General features: G+C 40.4%; 1 protein-coding gene across 2 annotated transcripts in view; it reads left to right on the plus strand.

Annotated features, from left to right (window-relative positions):
• Positions 1-19,600, plus strand: part of LOC115215731 (cerebral cavernous malformations protein 2 homolog) — a 64,627-nt gene that overhangs the window by 33,747 nt on the left and 11,280 nt on the right. For both annotated transcript variants that reach the window (XM_036505833.1, XM_029785023.2), the window contains exons 2-8: positions 4,158-4,295; positions 7,103-7,183; positions 8,962-9,054; positions 11,826-11,913; positions 14,046-14,092; positions 16,241-16,376; positions 19,059-19,107. In XM_036505833.1, the coding sequence (XP_036361726.1) occupies positions 4,158-4,295; positions 7,103-7,183; positions 8,962-9,054; positions 11,826-11,913; positions 14,046-14,092; positions 16,241-16,376; positions 19,059-19,107 (632 nt within the window). The remainder of the gene's footprint in view (positions 1-4,157; positions 4,296-7,102; positions 7,184-8,961; positions 9,055-11,825; positions 11,914-14,045; positions 14,093-16,240; positions 16,377-19,058; positions 19,108-19,600) is intronic.

Consider the following 19,600-nt stretch of genomic DNA (forward strand, 5'->3'; position numbering starts at 1 on the left):
CCTGGTGTACCTTTATCAGGTGGGTAGTCATGATGGGTATATTGGGCTTCGTGTATTTGTAGCCCAGTGTCACTTTGGTGAAATGTGCTGCTCTTTCACTCAATAATAATAATAATGATAATAATAATAATGATATATTTATATATATATATACTGGTGTCAAGCAATGGCAGATACTGGTGTCACGCAAATGGCACTTGTGCCAATGGCATGTAAAAGCACCCATTACACTGTCAGAATGGTTGACATCAGGAAGGATATCCAGCCATAGAAAGCATTCCAAATCAGACTGGAGTCTGGTGCAGCCTTCCAGCTTGCCAGCCCTGGTCAAACCATCCAATCCATGCCAGCATGGACAATGGACATTAAATGATGATTATGATGATGATGATGATATATATATATATATATATATATATATATATATAAATATGTGGAGGCGCAATGGCCCAGTGGTTAGGGCAGCGGACTCGCGGTCAGAGGATCGCGGTTTCGATTCCCAGACCGGGCGTTGTGAGTGTTTATTGAGCGAAAACACCTAAAGCCCCACGCAGCTCCGGCAGGGGATGGTGCTGATCCCTGCTGTACTCTTTCACCACAACTTTCTCTCACTCTTACTTCCTGTTTCTGTTGTACCTGTATTTCAAAGGGCCGGTCTTGTCACTCTCTGTGTCACGCTGAATATCCCCGAGAACTACGTTAAGGGTACACGTGTCTGTGGAGTGCTCAGCCACTTACACGTTAATTTCACGAGCAGGCTGTTCCGTTGATTCGGATCAACCGGAACCCTCGTCGTCGTAACTGACGGAGTGCTTCCTCCTTAATATATATATATATATATATATATATATAATGCAAACAGTTTTCCAAAAGAGCTTAAGAATTGACACGTAGAAAGAGGAAAAGAAAACTGCTTTTGATTGAATACCTACGTTTGTTAATGCTTTCCTTCATTATTGTAGTCTGATAATTTCTTTTAGTTATTGGTCTGCAGCCATTTTGGGGCTCCACTACCCTGAGGTTAGTCAATGAAGGTGCATAGAATATCTTGATCATCGTACTGTATTTGAATTTCTACAAAAATATTTTGTCATTTTTAGAACCGTGTATTGTGTATGTATTGTGATGAAGGTAAAGCAGAAATAATGTAATTGGTGGCATTAGGAAGGGCCTCTAGCTGTAGCAATCATTCCAAAGCAGACGCAGCATGGCACTGTCTTCTGACTTGCCAACTCCTGTCAAACCATACAACCCATGCCAGCATGGAAAACAGACATAAAATGATGGTGATAGTGATGTGTCATGAGTTATTTGAAACATCAGTGACCTCCTGCAAAGGACTTGCAATGAAATGGTTATGTCAGTGTTTTAGAATAACATGGAGTATTTCTGAGCTATCACTCATGTCAGTCATCAATGAAGTTATTCCAGATTCATGTTAAACAGGGTTAAATGTTGGATTATGTCATATGATCAAACAAAAAGAAAAACTAAAAACTATTAAAGAACAAAAGTATTGTATAAAGAAAATGTTTTGTGTCTTTGTTCATTTCCAAGTAATCTTTGACTTTCCAGTTATTCTTCAAAATCCAAGCTTTGTTCACATGTGGCACACCTTAGGCAAATGTCTTTTACTTTAGTCCCACACTGACCAAAATCTGAGTAGATTTGGTAGATGCAAACTGAAAGAAGCCCATTGAGTGTGTGTGTGTATATATATATATATATATATATATATATATATATAAAAGTTGGAGAGGAACAGGATAAGCCACCAGCATCAACTTGCTGTAAAAGCAAGTAGTAATTTTACCTTGTACTTATTGCAAGTTTTGAAGAGTGCAGTTCGATTTTAACAGTTATTTTTCAAAGTTATAATGGAAGTGACAAAGGAGCATATTCAGCATATTTTGTTTTATGAGTTCAATAAAGGCAACAACGCAACGGAAAGTGCAACGAATATTGATGCATTATATGGGGATTGGACAATAAGCATAAGACAATGTCAATGGTGGTTCCAGAAATTCCAAGCCAGAAAATAAAGCCTTGAAGATGAGCCCATCCGGGAAGATCTGTAGGGCTTGACGAGGATATCCTGCAAACCCTGGTGGAACAAAATCCTATTGTAACTGTTGAGGAAATAGCAGAGAAGCTTGGATTTGGCCATTCAACCATTCACTGACACCCGTGTACTATTGGAAAAGTCAGTAAAGTGGGTCAGTGGGTTCCTCACAAACTTTTCAAGTCTAATCACGTGCAGAGAATGAACATGTGCTCTTCTTTGCTGTCACGTGTCATGAATGAACATTATTTGAACTTAATAGTGGGTAGGGAAAGGAGAAACGCTGGCACCCCAGGCTAAAGAGGGTCTTCACCCATCTAAGGTGTTGTTATCTATTTGGTGGGATATGAAAGGTTTAGTCCACTACAACTTTTAAACCTGAACCAAATAATAACAAAGAAGATCTTCTGTGAGCTGCTGAAGCCAGCACTAGAAAAAAATGATCATCTTTGGTTTCAAGATGAATGGTGTTCTTCCATCAGGTTAGTGCTTGGCTACACACAGTGAGGATGACATTCCAAAGCCTGGAGCAGTTTGAATGGGAGATGATGCCCCACCCATCATATTTGCTGGACATTGCCCCATCTGATTATCATTTATTCTGCAGTCTTCAAAATCATTTGGATGGAAAAAATATGAATTCTGTAGACAAGATCAGAACAGGACTGGAGGAGTATTTTTCATGACGGACAATTGAATTTTGGAAGAGGGGCCTTGCAAATCTACCAGATAGATGGAAGAGCATTGTAGAAAATGAAGGAGAGTATATTTTGGATTAAGAAAGAACTTTGGTTATCTTAATTATGAAAAATAAAAGAAGTATAAAAAAAACTACTATTGGGATGACCCAATATGTATGTGTGTGTGTTTGTCCTGCACCATCAGCCAGTTTTGGTTTGTTTTCTACATGCAATAATTTAGTGATTTGACAAAACAAAATTAATAGAATAAGTACAGGGTCAATTCATCCAACTAAACTCATTGAAACAATGCTCCAGCATGGCTGCAGTGCGTTCAGTGATTGAAACAAGTAAAAATATATAAAAAATATAAAAATAGAATCAATTGGTTGCACCTATGTTAGAAGCAGTTATTATTATTAGTTTCTTCACCACAAATCCATGTATTATCTATATGAATTAAATGCTTAATTTAATTCAATATGTCATAGTGTTATTGGTTTCAGAATAACACTTTTTATATCCTTTTATGTTCTGAGTTCAAGTCCTGTCAACATGCCGGGGTCGATAAATTAAGTACCAGTTACGCACTGAGGTCGATGTAATTGACTTAACCACTTTGTCTGTCCTTGTTTGTCCCTTCTATGTTTAGCCACTTGTGGGCAATAAAGAAATAAGAAATAACTGAAGGATTTAACTCAATTCTCCCAAAGTTAACTTCTGACACTCATTGTATTGTCCACTGCTCAATTCGTATGTCCAGCGTACCCCTGCTTTTCCTGCCACAGGAATTGATGATATACATACCAGTAATGTATCTGGGTTGGCCAAATGGGTTATATAGCCACATGGCCTTTCTGATTAATTCCTGACAAAACCACTGAATTTTGAGGGAGGATAAAAATTACTTTGTTACTTTATCTTATTGACCCTTTTTGACAGAAAATTTTTTTTAATCTTTATATATAAAGCTGAAGTTGTCTGTGTGTGTGTGTGGGGCAGGTTTGGTAGCCTTCAACTAACACTATCTTCTCCGAGACCTTGCAGCACAAGTTGACCAAACTTGAGAGTATGATAGAAGAAGGCTTGCTTTTCATTCCATAAAAGAAAAATTCAAATCGAGCCATGTTAAAACCAAAAATTATTTACATCAAAAAGGTGCTTTTTCTCTAAGAAAATCCCTATTTTTTACGATTTTTTTACTGTTGTGTCGCCATTTTTCGGTGTATTTCAACCAGAAAAATGTTCACTTAAAATGAATAACAAGCTACATAATGCAGAATTTTTACTTTTCAAAAATTCTAATTCTAAAGGGTCAAAAAGAAAATAAACCCGAGCAACGCTGGGCTATACTGCTAGTGTTTCTATAAAACCATTCCTTTGTATAATTTTAATATTATATTTTACTGTTTCAGAACCCTTATCGAAGTTCTCGTGATTCAGATATGTATGACAGGCTTGATTCTAGGGAAGGCGCCAAGCACATGTCGCAGCCTGACTATAGTGTCAACCCTCAGACATTATTGGAAAACTATGTGGAGAAGAAAGTTCGTGTAAGTTGAATGTACATTTTATTTTGTCTATAGAATGTGATGAATGCCACCAACACCAGCAGGGATCAAGAATTCAGCTCCCTGTGAACTAAATCGGGCATTTGGGTTTCACTTCATGTTTGAAGTTAACACAGGAGTGGCTGTGTAGTTTGCTTACCAACCACATGGTTCCAGGTTCAGTCCCGCTGCATGGCACCTTGGGCAAGTGTCTTCTACTATAGCCTTGTGAGTGGATTTGGTAGACAGAAACTGAAAGAAGCCCATCATATTTTTTTTCTTTTTATACGTTTCAGTCAGTTGACTGCGGCCATGCTGGAGCACCTCTTTTAGTCAAGCAAATCGACCCCAGGACTTATTCTTTGTAAGCCTAGTACTTATCCTATTGGTTTCTTTCGCCAAACCGCTAAGTTACAGGGACATAAACACACCAGCATCAGTTGTCAGATGATGTTGGGGGTGGGGGGGCAAACACAGACACACATACATATATATATACATACATACATACTCAACGGGCTTCTTTCAGTTTCCGTCTACAAAATCCACTCACAAGGCTTTGGTTGGCCTGAGGCTATAGTAGAAGACGCTTGCCCAAGGTGTCATGCACCCTAACCCTAAGTAAGCTACTTACCACACAGCCACTCCTGCACCTATGTGTGTATATATATATATGTATATGTATGTATTTACGTGTCTATATTTGTCCTCCCACCATCGCTTGACAACCGATGTTGGTGTGTTTACATCCCTGTAACTTAGCAGTTCAGCAAAAGTGACTGATAGAATAAGTACTGCGCTTACAAAGAATAACTCCTGTGGTTGGTTTGTTTGACTAAAAGCGGTGCTCCAGCATAGCCACAGTCAAATAACTGAAACGGGGAAAAAAAATTATAATTTGCTGGGTTATTGCAGTCAAAGTTGTGTAATTGTTTCATCTGTCTAAATACGCTCTGTATGCTAAATAACATCCAGGTGAATTTAAGTGGAAGTGTGTGGCCCAGTATTTGAAGCTTTGCACTCACAGTTGCAAAGTTGTAGTTTCAATTTCTGGACTGGGCAATGCATTGTGTTCTTGAGCAGAACATTTCATTTCACATACCTCCACAGCATTCAGCTGTTAATGAATTAACTCTGTAACAGACTGGCATATCATTCAGAGGGAATGTTATAACTTTGGCCACTTATGCACAGGGCTGTGGAGTTGGAACAAAAACCTTCAACTTCAGCTCTGACTCCTGTACTATTGGCATCTCCGACTCTAACTCCTCTTTATGTAATTAAGTGGTTGTCGTCTACATATCTCATAAACCATATGCATATGCTTGTACTCTGAGTAGGCCTATATGTTATAACTGGTTTGTATTCAAGAATAAAGATATTGTGAGTTGGAATCAGAATCGATATAGTTTTACCGACTCTGACTCCAGCTACCCCTAATTGTTTCTGACTCCGACACCATGACTCTGACTCTACAGCTACAACTCCATGACTCTGTCTCTATGACTTTGACTCCAACTCCACAACCCTAACTCTGACTCCACGACTCCAATTCCAACTCCACAGCCCTGCTTATACAACATGGAAACCAAATAATCAGCCCTTTATTTACATTTGATGGACAGGTGTCTTCAACTTGTTTGTTGTTACCGCAACATTTCAGCTGATGTACTCTCCAGCCTTCATCAGGTGTCCTGGTAGAATTTGAACCCAACCCTTTATTTTTACTACCAGGGTACTCTGTTCTCATTCCTAAGGTGTACTGTAACCAAGCTCAGGTGAATCCCACAGTGGATTTCTCCTCCTGTATCTGAGATAGTGCTTGCTACTTATTACATTCATATGTCTTGGACTACTGTCAAAGAAAGCCTATTAAACTCACAGACATACCCCAGCTTCTGCTCCACAGATGAATTGTCTTCTTCCTCTACTTTTACTTCTGCAACTGCAATGGCCGCTGCTCCCTGGAGCTGACTGACCTCATGTCACCTCCACTTATCCAGATCCTTCCACTTTGCTTGTCTCTCCTTTCATTACCGGTATTTTGTTTGTCTACCAAGCCCCAAACTAACCATTATGCTCAGTGCTCCCTCATTCTCGTAATATTCATCCTCTGGAATTCCCTCCCGACTTACTTGTACTTGTACTTGTGGCGACATTCACCCTGGGCGGGTTGAGTCGGCTTCTTCTACCACCCTCGAGGGTTGGAAGAAGTTTTGTGGGAATATGTGGATTTCACAAGCGGTCCCCAACAATCCCGCATGTAGAGACATCCTGTTTGCCACAGATTGTCCGCAGACGCAGGGACAGAGTGATTGAGGAGCCGCCGGTTGCCGAAACAGACACTCCGAGGATTTTCACCAGAGCCCCGTCTGCCGGGTTGTGGCCCTAATACCACTCGGTATCAGACCAATCCACCTTGGGTGGCCCTACCAGGAACCGAAGTTCCCGACGGCATAGCTCTGACACTACCCGTTGCCAGCATCCCCACCACGGTGAGGAGGGGATGGACTTTGTGGACGCATTCCCTCCCTGCACTATTATTACTCCATTGATAAATTGTAACTGCTCAAAGAGGGAATGCTAATGGCATCAATGTCCCGCAGTCTTAGGTGCCAGTAAAAGACTATGGCACACATTACTTTCCGCCAAATCAAACAAATAAAAAAGAAATTGAAGTAGAGCCTGTGAATAAAATGTCTGATGCTCTTTGCATGGTTTTCTCTGTGAATATTGAAGCACCATCTGTGGTCAGAAGATGATGATTGCCTGAACTTTCAATTAACTCACTTTACTTTCACTTTCTACAGTTTGCTGGAGTGATTCCAGATGTGCAGATAGATGATGTCACAAACAGAACAGATGTATTACGCATTATTGATGAAGGCAAAGTAAGCTATTAAATGTTCACTGTTGCTATTTTAACTGTTAATGCTGATTGTTGCTATTTTAATTGTTTCATGAATAAAACAATACAAAACTATTGATTCAGGCATGATAAAATGTTAGTGGGTTCATCTTTTAACATAATAGGAATGTCATATGAGGTAATTTGGATGTTATTTCTAGCAGTTGACATCAGCCATGACTACGATTTCACTTGACTCAACAGGTCTTCTCAAGCATAGTATATTGCCCGACGATTGAACTGGCCTGTTTAAAAGCATCCTTCAGTTGTTGGGCAATATGCTATGCTTGAGAAGACCTGTTGAGTGAAGCGAAATTGTAGTCATGGCTGATGCTGATGCCCCTCGACTGGCACATGAAAAGCACCATTCAAGCGTGATCGATGCCAGTGCCATCTGACTGGGCCCCATGCCGGTGATACATAAAAAGCACCCACTATAGTCTCAGAGTGGTTGGCGTTAGGCTGGGCATCCAGCTATAGAAACCTTGATGGATCAGATTGGAGCCTGGTGCAGCCTCCTGGCTTGCCAGTCCTCAGCCAAACCATCCAACCCATGCCAGCATGGAAAGCGGACGTTAAACAGTGTTGATGATGATGATGATGATAGAAAGTTACGTGTAGAATGTGTTAATCCTTGTTATCTCTCATGAAATCCACCATCCATAGTTTTAACCATTTTATTACCAAATTTCTGTTGAAATACTCTGTCTTTATTTCAACTAATTTTGAAAATAGTTTTGTAATTATCAAGCTGGTTATTGAAACATAAATGAGGAAGGTTTTAATTAAGATAATTTTAAAATGAAGAATTTATATCATAGAACCAGGGTTGATATCAAAAGTGTTAATTTTTAAAAGAATCACAAATTTGGACAGAGTAAAATGACTAAACTTCTTTCTTTGTTACAATAATGAAAAAAGAAGTTTAATTATTTTGCTAAGTTAGTGTTTGGAACATAACTTTACAAAGTTTCTTACTTAAAACTTAAATATACAACATTCAAAACTGACAGTTTTGTATTATAGAATCAGTGACATTCTTAGGCAAGTTGATCTCAGAACTGCAGACCCTTTTGATACAACCCATACGAATCTATCCTTGGTTCTATAATACAAATTCCTTGTTTTAAAGTCATCTAAATTAAAAATTTCATGTTGTTGTATACAGGCACAGGAGTGGATGTGTGGTAAGTAGCTTGCTTACCAACCACATAGTTCCGGGTTCAGTCCCACTTCATGGCACCGTGGGCAAGTGTCTTCTACTATAGCCTTGGTCCGTCCAAAGCCTTACAAGTGGATTTGGTAGATGGAAACTGAAAGAAGCCTGTCGTATATATATATGCGTGTGTGTGTGTGTATTGTTGCATGTGTGTGTGTGTTTGTCCTCCCACCATCACTTGACAAATGATGCTAGTGTGTTTATGTCCCCGTAACTTAGCTGTTCGGCAAAAGAGACCGACAGAATAAGTTCTGGGGTCAATTTGTTCAATTAAAGGCGGTGCTCCAGCATGGCCACAGTCAAAGGACTGAAACAAATGAAAGACTAGAAGAATATTCCAAACACCAACTTAATGTCAGTTAACTTAATAACGCCAGTTATCTTCAGCCAAGCCAAACACTCATACATTGTCTTTGATGGGAGAGTCCAGCACCACCATCATCATCACCATCAACATCGTCATCACTATCATCATCATCATCATCGTCATTATTTATGTTTTTGTTCTTTCATTACTTTCACGTTCTTCCAATGTTTTTCAGAAACAAGGCAGAGTCCATCATCGGACAACAGACAAGGAGCATGGCACTTGCTTCACACTGAATGTACACAACATAAAACTGACCTGCAAAGATGTAAGCAGACAACTATTTCTTCTGTAGCGCATGATACTGCCGACATATTTACTGTCTCTCCCAACCTCTCTGTCTGTCTATCTGTCTCTGTCTGTCTGTCTCTCTCTCTCTCTCTCTCTCAGTCCTCTGCTTTACTGTTTTTCATCTCTGTCTTACCCCTCAGGTCATATTCTCTCACTTTCTCCCTCTGCTTCATCTCTTACCAGTAACTACTCCCCTCTTTCTCTCCTTCACTCCTACACAAAACCAAAAAGGGGACAGAGAGAAGTACCTGACCAACATGGACGTGTGCCATCTCAGACCACTCTGTCACCAAACTGGTCATTGAGCTGTGTCAATAATAGATACCACCTGATCAATTTGGGAATATTTAATCTCAGATCAAATCAGTTCTATAATTAAGAGGTGGGAAATTATGTATATTATTTACATTAGACGGATATTTGCCCTCATCTTGTTTGTTGTCAACACTGTTTCAGCTGATATACCCTCCAGCCTTCATCAGGTGTCTTGGGGAAATTTCAAACCTGGGTTCTCATTCCTAAGGTATTTTCCGATGTTATTATTATTATTAATCATGTCACCGCCGGGAATCGAACTCGGAATCTTGGGGTTAGTAGCCCATGCTCTTAACCACTATGCCATATGCCCAAATCAATTTATCAGCAACAGGTATGAGATCACTTCAGGAATGTCCAGTCTCACACCACAGTCCACCAATCAGTCTGACTGACTGCATCTGTAATTGGTGCCAAATCAGTCTGGGAATGTCCAATCTCAGACCACAGTCCAGCTATTTCAGTAATGGATGCCAGATCAGTCTTAGACCTCGGTGCCATAGTCATCTTGGTTTTTCACATTTTCATCTGGTTCTGATATATATCATCATCATCGTTTAATGTCTGTTTTCCATGCTGGCATGGGTTGGACGGTTTGACTGAGGTCTGGAGAGCCAAAAGGCTGCACCAGGTTCCAATCCGATCTAGCAATGTTTCTACAGCTGGATGCCCTTCCTAACACCAACCATTCCGAGAGTGAAGTGGGTGCTTTTTACATGCCACAGGCACAGGAGCCAGTCAGTTGGGCCTGGCATCTATCATATCCAGATAGTGCTTTTTACGTGCCACTGGCACAGGAACCTGTCAGAGGACACTAGCATCGACTGGCTCCTGTGCCATGATCATGGAGACTCCTGTCACCCACACAAGGATCTCAGTGATGTTGGATTGCCTTGAGTATACATATCTAACACAAAACGCTTTGGCTGATATATATGGTTCTAATTTATATAATGCTTGGTGCATGATGAGCACAATGCCTCATCTTACATTAAATTCTCACACTCATAGGACCAGCATCTGCCACCAGGTGAGGTATCTTCATTTCTTATTCATGAAGGCTTCACACAATTTCTTCCATCTTTTTTTCACTCTTTCCACATTTTCTTTGCCTTATACTCATTTTATCATTTCCATTAACTACTTGTGGAGGCACATGGCCTAGTGGTTAGGACAGTGGACTCGCGGTCGAGGGATCGTGGGTTCGAATCTCAGACTGGGCGATGTGTGTGTTTATGAGCAAAACACCTAAGCTCCACGCGGCTCCAGCAGAAGGTAATGGTGAACTTCTGCTGACTCTTTTGCCACAACTTTCACTCTTTCCTCCTGCATCCAGCAGCTCACCTGCGATGGACCGGCGTCCCATCCAGGTGGGGAACCTATATGCCAATGAAACTGGAAAACTGGCCTATTATGAGCCAGGCATGGCTTGAGAAGGAACAAACATTAACTACTCCCTCTAATTTTTCATTCACCCTAACCTTTCATGATTCCAACTTTCATTTGTTTAGTGTGTTCCTTTTCTTCTACACTTCCCCAGACTTATTATCTTCCCACATTTCATTTCCACATGTTCAACTCTTTCAACATCATCCCTTCCCTTTACATATTCTTTTTCCAAATCTTGTATTTCTTTCTTGTTTTACACTTCCCACTATTTCTCCAATATTCTTATCCCTTCCCAGTTACCAAAAGTTTTTCACAATTTCCTCAGATCCCTTCCATCTTCACACTTTTTCACAATATCCATTCCTTTCCACTGGCGTCCTATTCAGCAGGTGCTGTTGTAACCTCTGTCAGTCATATGACATGGAGACTGGATTAAGCTCCAATCTTTTATGTCCTGGGTCTCTTGACAGGCACAACCCTTTATTAAGGTTCTTTGGAAGTAGGGTCCAGAAGTAAGACCTTTCACTCTCACAATAATTGCACCTTCTTCCCCACACCTTCCCACCATATCCACACCTCTCAACAATACAAAACTCACAATTGTTACAGCTTCACATATTATCCTCACCTTCTCACAATCTCGCAATATTCCTATTTTCTCACACATTTCCGCACTTCTCCAAACCTTTCCACAGCGTCCAAACTTCCACAGAAAGTCTACACCTTCCCACAATAATCACATTTTCCCACAATCACCACACTTTACCACAATCTTCGCGCTTTCCCACAATATCTTCACCTTCCTCAGCATCTCCCTCACATCCCACCTTCCCATACATCCCCATTCCTTTTCACAATCTTTCCAATTTTGAGTAATACGCACCCATTCCTCACATCCCCCACACTATCCCTACTTCCCATAATTTTCCCCTTATCTCACTCCTTTCCTCACATCTTCCCACCTTTCTCCAAAACTCCACCGCCCTCCCCCTATCAAAACAGACACATCACCTCCCTAATGACTATGTCACATCTCTCCCACAGGAGTTACTACTTCGTATCTGTATCCATGAGATAGCAGCAGTGTGTTACATCAAAGATGACAACGACTACATACTACCTATTAAATACGGCAAGTACTAAAGGTGTTATACAGGAAATCATCATCATCATCATCAAGGCAGTGATCTGGCAAAATGGTGGTGATGATGGTGGTGGTGGTGGTGGTGGTGATGATGGTGGTGGTGGTGCTTAGTGGTATTTCATCCAACTTACTTTCTCTGTTCAAATTCCACCAAGGTCGACTTTATCTTTCATCCTTTTGGGGGCAATACAGTAACAGCTGAGTACTGAGGGCCAATGCATTCGACTCACTCCATCCCTCAAAATTGCTGGCCTTGTGCCCAAATTCACAACTATTATTACAGTGATACTTTGAAGTACGAGTTTAATTCATTCCATGACAGTCCTCAACATTCCCCATTGAAATTAACTAAAATATAGTTAATCCATTCTAGACCCCAAAAAACAATCAAAAATACATTTTTAAGGGTTTTAAAACAGAAAAGGTGTATTTACAAATGAAATGACAATTCTAAAAAATGAGTATACAAAAGAAATATGTAAACTGGTTTTGGAGTGGTTGGCATTAGGAAGGTCATCCAGCTGTAGAATCACTGCCAGATCAGATTGGAGGTCTGGTGCAGTTGCTGGCTTTTGAGACCTCAGTCAAATCGTCCAACCCATGCCAGCATAGAAAACGGACATTAATCGATGATGATGATGAATTTACCTTAAAGATTGAACAATTTGTATGCTTGTACTGTGGATTTCCACTCATACTTCAAGACATAAATTCGTATGAGCCTCGGCTCGTACAGCAAATTACTCGTACAATGGGGCACTTGTACTGCGAGGTTCTACTGTATTTTTATTATTATTTTTATTATTATTATTATTATTCATTTAACGTCCATTCTCCATGCTGGCATGGGTTAGAAGGTTTGACCAGAGCTGGCAAGCTGCACCAGACACCAGTCTGATTTGACATGGTTTCTATGGCTGGATGCCCTTTCTAATGCCGACTGCTAGGTGCTTTTACATGGTGCTGATGGGGATGGTGGTGGTGGTGGCCTAATTGTTAGGGTGTTACACTCCTGATCATAAGATCATGGTTTCAATTCCTAGACGGGGCAGTGTGTTGTGTTCTTGAGCAAAACACATCATTTAACATTGCTGCATTCCACTCAGCTCAAAATGAGTCCCAGCCACAGCTGGGGAGTTAACCCTGAGATTGACTGGCATCCTGTTCAGGGGGAGTGTTGTAATCTCTGTCAGTCATATCACATGGAAATTGGATTAAGCTCTAACCTTTCAGTTCCTGGGACTCCTGACAGGTACAACACTTTATTAAGGTTCTTTGGAAGTAGGGTCCAGAAGTAAGACCTGTCCCTCTCACCTGGGTCTAAATCACTCTGTTTGTCTCATTCTTTCTGCTGAGTCAGAATGATTGCATGTTAGCTGACTGCATCTTCAAGATCATTGAAGTACTGTTGTCAGGACCAGATTAAGGCCCATAGAGGCCCTAAGCACTTATAAAGTTTTGGTGCCCCCCTCCCCCATTTATATCTTATTCAAAATATAAACAATAATAAACCATAAAATATATTCTTACTTTTTAAAATGAAGCAAAACTAACAGTAAGATGGAAAATAACAAATATTTTTGTATATTTCGACTTAATTTATATTCGAAAAGATTTTTCCTTTTTTATTTTTATTTTGAATTGCAGAATTTTTAAGTAGATCCTCACTATGACACCATGAACACTTCTAAATTACATTTCCAATCATATAAACCACTCTGACTATTATTTTAGCAAGTTTAAAGTGATTTCTTTTGTGCTGTAAACCATTTACTATTTCTGTGCTGTACGACTTAGCTGTATGACTAAGTGGTGTTGCTAGATTCCCTTGTTCGAAAATTAAGGACACAGATCGTGTCGTATAGCCACCTGGAGACGATGTCTCCTGGGGCTAAATTACAGCAACATTCGTCCTTAACCAAGACTGCCATGTTATGTTGGCAAACAGTCTTTACTTTTACTCTCCTTTGTTGTCTGTTACATTATAAACTCTGTCATGAGTTCATATACTCTCTACCTCCTTAGTATAATTAATACTTCCTAATACTCCCGCTTTTCCTTCTTATTTTCTACTCATTCATTCATGTTATTAATTTCATCTCTCGTTCATTTGTTAACAGGAGTTCCAGAGAAATGTAACTTGGCCGTACTTTATGTTGACGACAAGGTAAGTTATGAATTCATTGCTAAGATTTCCAACGTAGTGATATCAAACACTATAGACATGAATTTGAGATTAAAAATAAAAGAGAAACAGACCAATTGGCAAAGCTGTAACCAAGAATTTACCAATTCCCAGAAAAATGTGTTACAAAGCATCTACAAACATTTCATCTTAAATTAGATGTCATAAATTCATCATCATCATCATCGTCATCGTTTAATGTCCCTTCTCCATGCTAGCATGGGTTGGACGGTTCGACAGGGGATTTGGGAAGCCAGAAGGCTGCACCAGGCTCCAGTCTTATCTGGCAATGTTTCTACAGCTGGATGCCCTTCCTAACGCCAACCACTCCGTGAGTGTAGTGGGTGCTTTTTACGTGCCACCTGCACAGGTGCCAGGTGAGGCTGGCATCGGCCATGGTCGGATTCGTGCATTTTATGTGCCACCGGCACGGAAGCCAGTCGAGGCTCTGTTATATCAACTCAGCTTGGTTAATAAAACAATATACGGGCATATGGCGTAGTGGTTAAGAGTGCGGGCTACTAACCCCAAGATTGCGAGTTCGATTCCAAACAGTGACCTGAACAACAACAACAACAACAATGAAAAATACCTTAGGAATGTGAACCTAGGTTCGAAATTTCCCCAAGAGACCTGAAGAAAGCTGGAGGACATATCAGCCGAAACATTGTGTTAACAACAAACAAGATGAGTTCAAATATCCGTCAAATGTAAATAATGTAAATAATAAAACAATATAGTTAAAATAAATAAAAAGGAAAGGATTTATACTGTAGGTGCCTGCATGGCTGTGTGATTAAGAAGCCAGCTTACCTCCCACCATAACCAAGCTGTTTCACTCTGGCTGCAATGCTCTGCCATACTGACGTATACATGTTTAAACTGAATACCCATACAGCAATCTGAATATTCAGGGTTTAAGAGGACTTGTAAAGTTCAAGGGCATTGCTTTTCTTAGTGGCATATACTGGGTTGTCAGTGCCCAGAGCAAGGCAAGTATTGCAAGGAGAGTGCCCTATATTTTATGTGCACTACTACTTGTGATAGTGCATGGTTCAATGGTTATAGCATCGGGCTTATAATCATGAAACCATGAGTTTGATTTTTGGACTGGGCTATGTGTGGGGTTCTTCAGCAAGGCCCACTATTTCACGTTGCTCCAGTTCATTCCACTGTAGAAACGAGTCACTGTAACCAAGCTGTATCAGCCATTGCCTTTCTCTTGGACAACATTGGTGGCATGGAGAGGCAAGGCTGATATCCATGGGTGACTGCTGGTCTTCCACAAACAACTTTGCCTGGACTTGTGCCTTGGAGGGGAAGTTTCTTGGTGCAATCCCATGGTCATTCATGACCGAAAGGGTACTTTTCACTGCATTTACATACTTTTGAAATTTTGCTGAGGACATCCACACCCCTGTGGCTTCACCCATTCTGTGCCACTCTCTCTTGTTAGTAAAAAAAATATCAAATTATAAAAGCAGTTCATAAATATAGGGAGTAGTTTTAAGGCATATATTCCCTAAAATTTTTACACTTGGATAATTTTGTGAAGTGAAGCTGCATGGTCTAGGGCAGTGGTTCCCAACCCTTTATATTCAAATGAGTTTTCCGATCGACTCCTTTTAATCTGCTTATCCTTATGTGTGTGTGTGTGCGTGTAATTTTGAATATAGTTCACAGACCCCCCAGTACTAACTTTGCGGATCCCAGGTTAAGAACTGATGGTTTATGGTTTAGTGGTTAGCATGTTGCATTTATGACTGGAGGATCATGGGTTCAGTCCTTGGAGCAGCTGGTGCACTGTGACCATTGGAAATGCAATTTTTTTTTTTTACTTGGTCCCTGTTCCTGAAAATGAGTTAGGTCTGCTGAAGAGTGACACCTCACAGACTATTAACCCTCAAATCTTGAAAATGTAAGGTGTGATTGTCCTTGATAGTTACAGCACACTGGGGGAAAAAATATTTTGTATCATACATAGTCTGAGGTACTCTACCTGGGTAATTGTATGGTGTGATTAATCTAAGGTATTTATGCCTAGTCAACTATTCTGTACACAAGTATAGTTTGCTTATTAATTTTCTTTCATTTTCATATATTTTTAATTTTTCTAATCGTTCATTGAAGACGCAAGCTGAAGAAATTTGTGCATTGGTTGACCAATGTTTCCAGCTTGTTTATGCCGATGTAGCCATTCAGTTCATCAACATCAACTTAAATGGTGCTTTCGGAACATCAGTGCCTTCTTCAAACACACAGAGTGGTAAGTCTGCGGAAATTATTTCTATAATTTTCCTCCTTTATAAGCAAATCACAGGAGATGGTGTTTATGGCCATTGCAGGTCAACTCAGATTGGTGAGGTTAATATTGTAGGAAAAATGTTACATCTTCACTATCTTTCTCTGCATCTGAGGTAGCTATCTTTCTCTCTTCATGTCTCTCTTCTAGCGTAAGACGCTTTTTCTCTTCCTCAATATTTTCCCCCCTAAAGGTGGCAAGTTGGCAGAAACTTTAGCACGCTGGGCGAAATGCTTAGCGGTATTTCATCTGTCTTTATGTTCTGATTTCAAATTCTGCTGAGGTCGACTTTGCCTTTCGTCCTTTTAGGGTCAATAAATCAAGTACCAGTGAAGAGCTGGGGTCGATGTAATCGATTGGTCCCCTCCCTCAAAATTCTGCAGAGTATTTGGCATTAGCAAGGGCATGCAGCCATAGGAACCATGCTAAAACAGACGAGTGGAGCTTGGTGCAGTCTTCTGACTTGCCACTTCCTGACAAACTGTCCTACCCATGCTAACATTGGAAAAGGATGTTAAGTAATGAGGATGATGATGATGAAGATGAAGATATATGCATATGCATATATTTGTGTGTATCTGTGTGTTGTCAACAAACAATCCACTCATATAAAAAAACAGTGTCATTTACTGGTAGTCTAAAATGAGACATCACCTAGCTTAGAAACAAGTGAGATTTGGGGATGGAGAGTGTATAGTTATCTGTTGAAAATCTGCCTCAATGAATTTTGCCTGACCCATGCAAACATGAGAAAGTAGATGTTAAAACAACACTGCTGGTGATGATGGTAATGATGAAAGAGAATGATGATGATGATAATGATACCCTCCATCAGGCAATTGCCATATTCTGAACGCCTTACTTCCCTGGGCATGGATACACTGAAACTCCGATGTCTGGCAGCTGACTTGGCAGACACCCATAAAATTATTAAGCATCTGACAAACAATAACTCTGAGCACCTTTTCGAACTCCACCCGTCTAACACCCGTGGGCATATTTACAAAGTCGGAAAACAGCACAGCTCCCATGACTTTAGGAAACATTTTTTCACGTTGAGAGTTGCTGAAGCATGGAACAAACTGCCGGCATCAGTTGTTAGTTGTCGGAGCACTGCATCCTTCAAAACTTCCATGCTTTCTGAGATTCGCCAACACTACACCTGATTTTCTCCCCTCCATACACACACAAGCATGTATCTGACTCATACATTGTTCACTTTCCAGACATTTGTACATTACTGCATACACTTTATATGCACTTTCTGACAAGTTGTGGTGCACCTGAGCACTGTATACAATAATTTCATTATTATTATTATTTTTATTATTATTCATTTAAATATACTCAGTATAAAATACAAAGTTACAGGTGTCACAGGTGAGTATACTGTCATTAAGATAACGTGTTTGTGAGATGAAGGTTCCATTTGATCCGCTCAACAGAACAGCCTGCTCGGGAAATTAATATGCAAGTAGCTGAGCGCTCCACAGACACGTGTACCCTTAATGTAGTTCTTGGGAAGATTCAGCATGACACAGAGTGTGACAAGGCTGACCCTTTGAAATACAGGTACAACGGAAACAGGAAGAAAGAGTGAGAGAAAGTTGTGAACAAGTACAGCAGGGCTCGCCACCACCCACTGCTGGAGCCTCACGGAGCTTTTAGGTGTTTCCACTCAATAAACATTCACAATGCCTGGTCTGGGAATCAAAACTACAATGACTGCTAGTCTGCTGCCCTAACCACTGGGCCATTGTGCCTCTACGTTTGTATATATATAGGTGCAGGAGTGGCTGTGTGGTAAGTAGCTTGCTTACCAACCACATGGTTCCAGGTTCAGTCCCACTGCATGGTACCTTGGGAAAGTGTCTTCTACGATAGCCTCGGGTTGACCAAAGCCTTGTGAGTTGATTTGGTAGATGGAAACTGAAAGAAGCCAGTCGTATATTGTTGTTTGTTCCTTCTTGAGCCATGCCTGGCTCATAAGGGCCAGTTTCCTGGTTTCCTTGGCGTATAGGTTCCCCACCTGGACGGGACGCCAGTCCGTCGCAGATGAGCTGCAAGATGCAGGTGGAAAGAGTGAGAGAAAGTTGTGGCGAAAGAGTCAGCAGAAGTTTGCCATTACTTTCTGCCGGAGCCACGTGGAGCCTAGGTGTTTCGCTCATAAACACACACGTCGCCCGGTCTGAGATTCAAACCCACGATCCCTCAACTGCAAGTCCGCTGCTCTAACCACTAGGCTATGTGCCTCCACAATCGGTCATGTATATATATATATATATATATAATATATATATATATGGGTGTGTACATGTTGATGTGTGTTTGTTTGTTCTCCTACCACCCCAACTGATGCTAGTGTGTTTACGTCCCTGTAACTTAGCGGTTCGGCAAAAGAGACCAATAGAATAAGTACTAGGCTCACAAACAATAAGTCCTGGGGTCGGTTTGCTCAACTAAAGGTGGTGCTCCAGCAGAGCTGCAATCGAATGACTGAAACAAGTAAAAGAATAAACGAATATATATGTGTGCTCGCACACACACATATATGTATATACTCACATGTATTAATCTGTCTTTCTTTGTGTATGTGCATGTGTTTATCTATGTGTCTTCATTTCTACTTCTGTATTTGATCTCCAGACTCCACCACCATTAACAATGCTCCAGACACAGCACTGAAACCATCGTAGTAAGTTCTCCCTCTATTTTTATTTCCATTTATTCATTTAGACATTTATCCTCAGTATTTAGAGGCATCCACTACAACATTTTCCAGTGGGATGAAAAATAAATCAAATATTGTACCCCTTGATATAATATGTTGGGCTCAAGCCAAACACAGTTGAGTCCCTGCTACTGGGGGTGGGGTTGTATGCCCACCTTGTTCTTTGAGAGGATTTCGGCACTTAGCTAATCTCAGAGACATTTTGAGATTATATGAAATGGGTATTTGGACACATCTTCTTACGAGAGACTATGTTTAGTATTAAAATAACTAATACACATAAATCCATATACTAATCATTTACTAAAATACTAATATAAGCAGATATTTACATAACTGGGTTGGGATTTGGAAACCTTGAATTAAAAAAGATTCATAAAGAATATCAAATTACTGTTGAATACTCAAGTGTTCAATTATTGATAATATCTTTGCCTGATTGGCTCCTGTGCCAGTG

This window comes from Octopus sinensis, linkage group LG9, assembly GCF_006345805.1.
Source record: "Octopus sinensis linkage group LG9, ASM634580v1, whole genome shotgun sequence".
In the NCBI taxonomy this organism is placed as follows: Eukaryota; Metazoa; Mollusca; class Cephalopoda; order Octopoda; family Octopodidae; genus Octopus; species Octopus sinensis.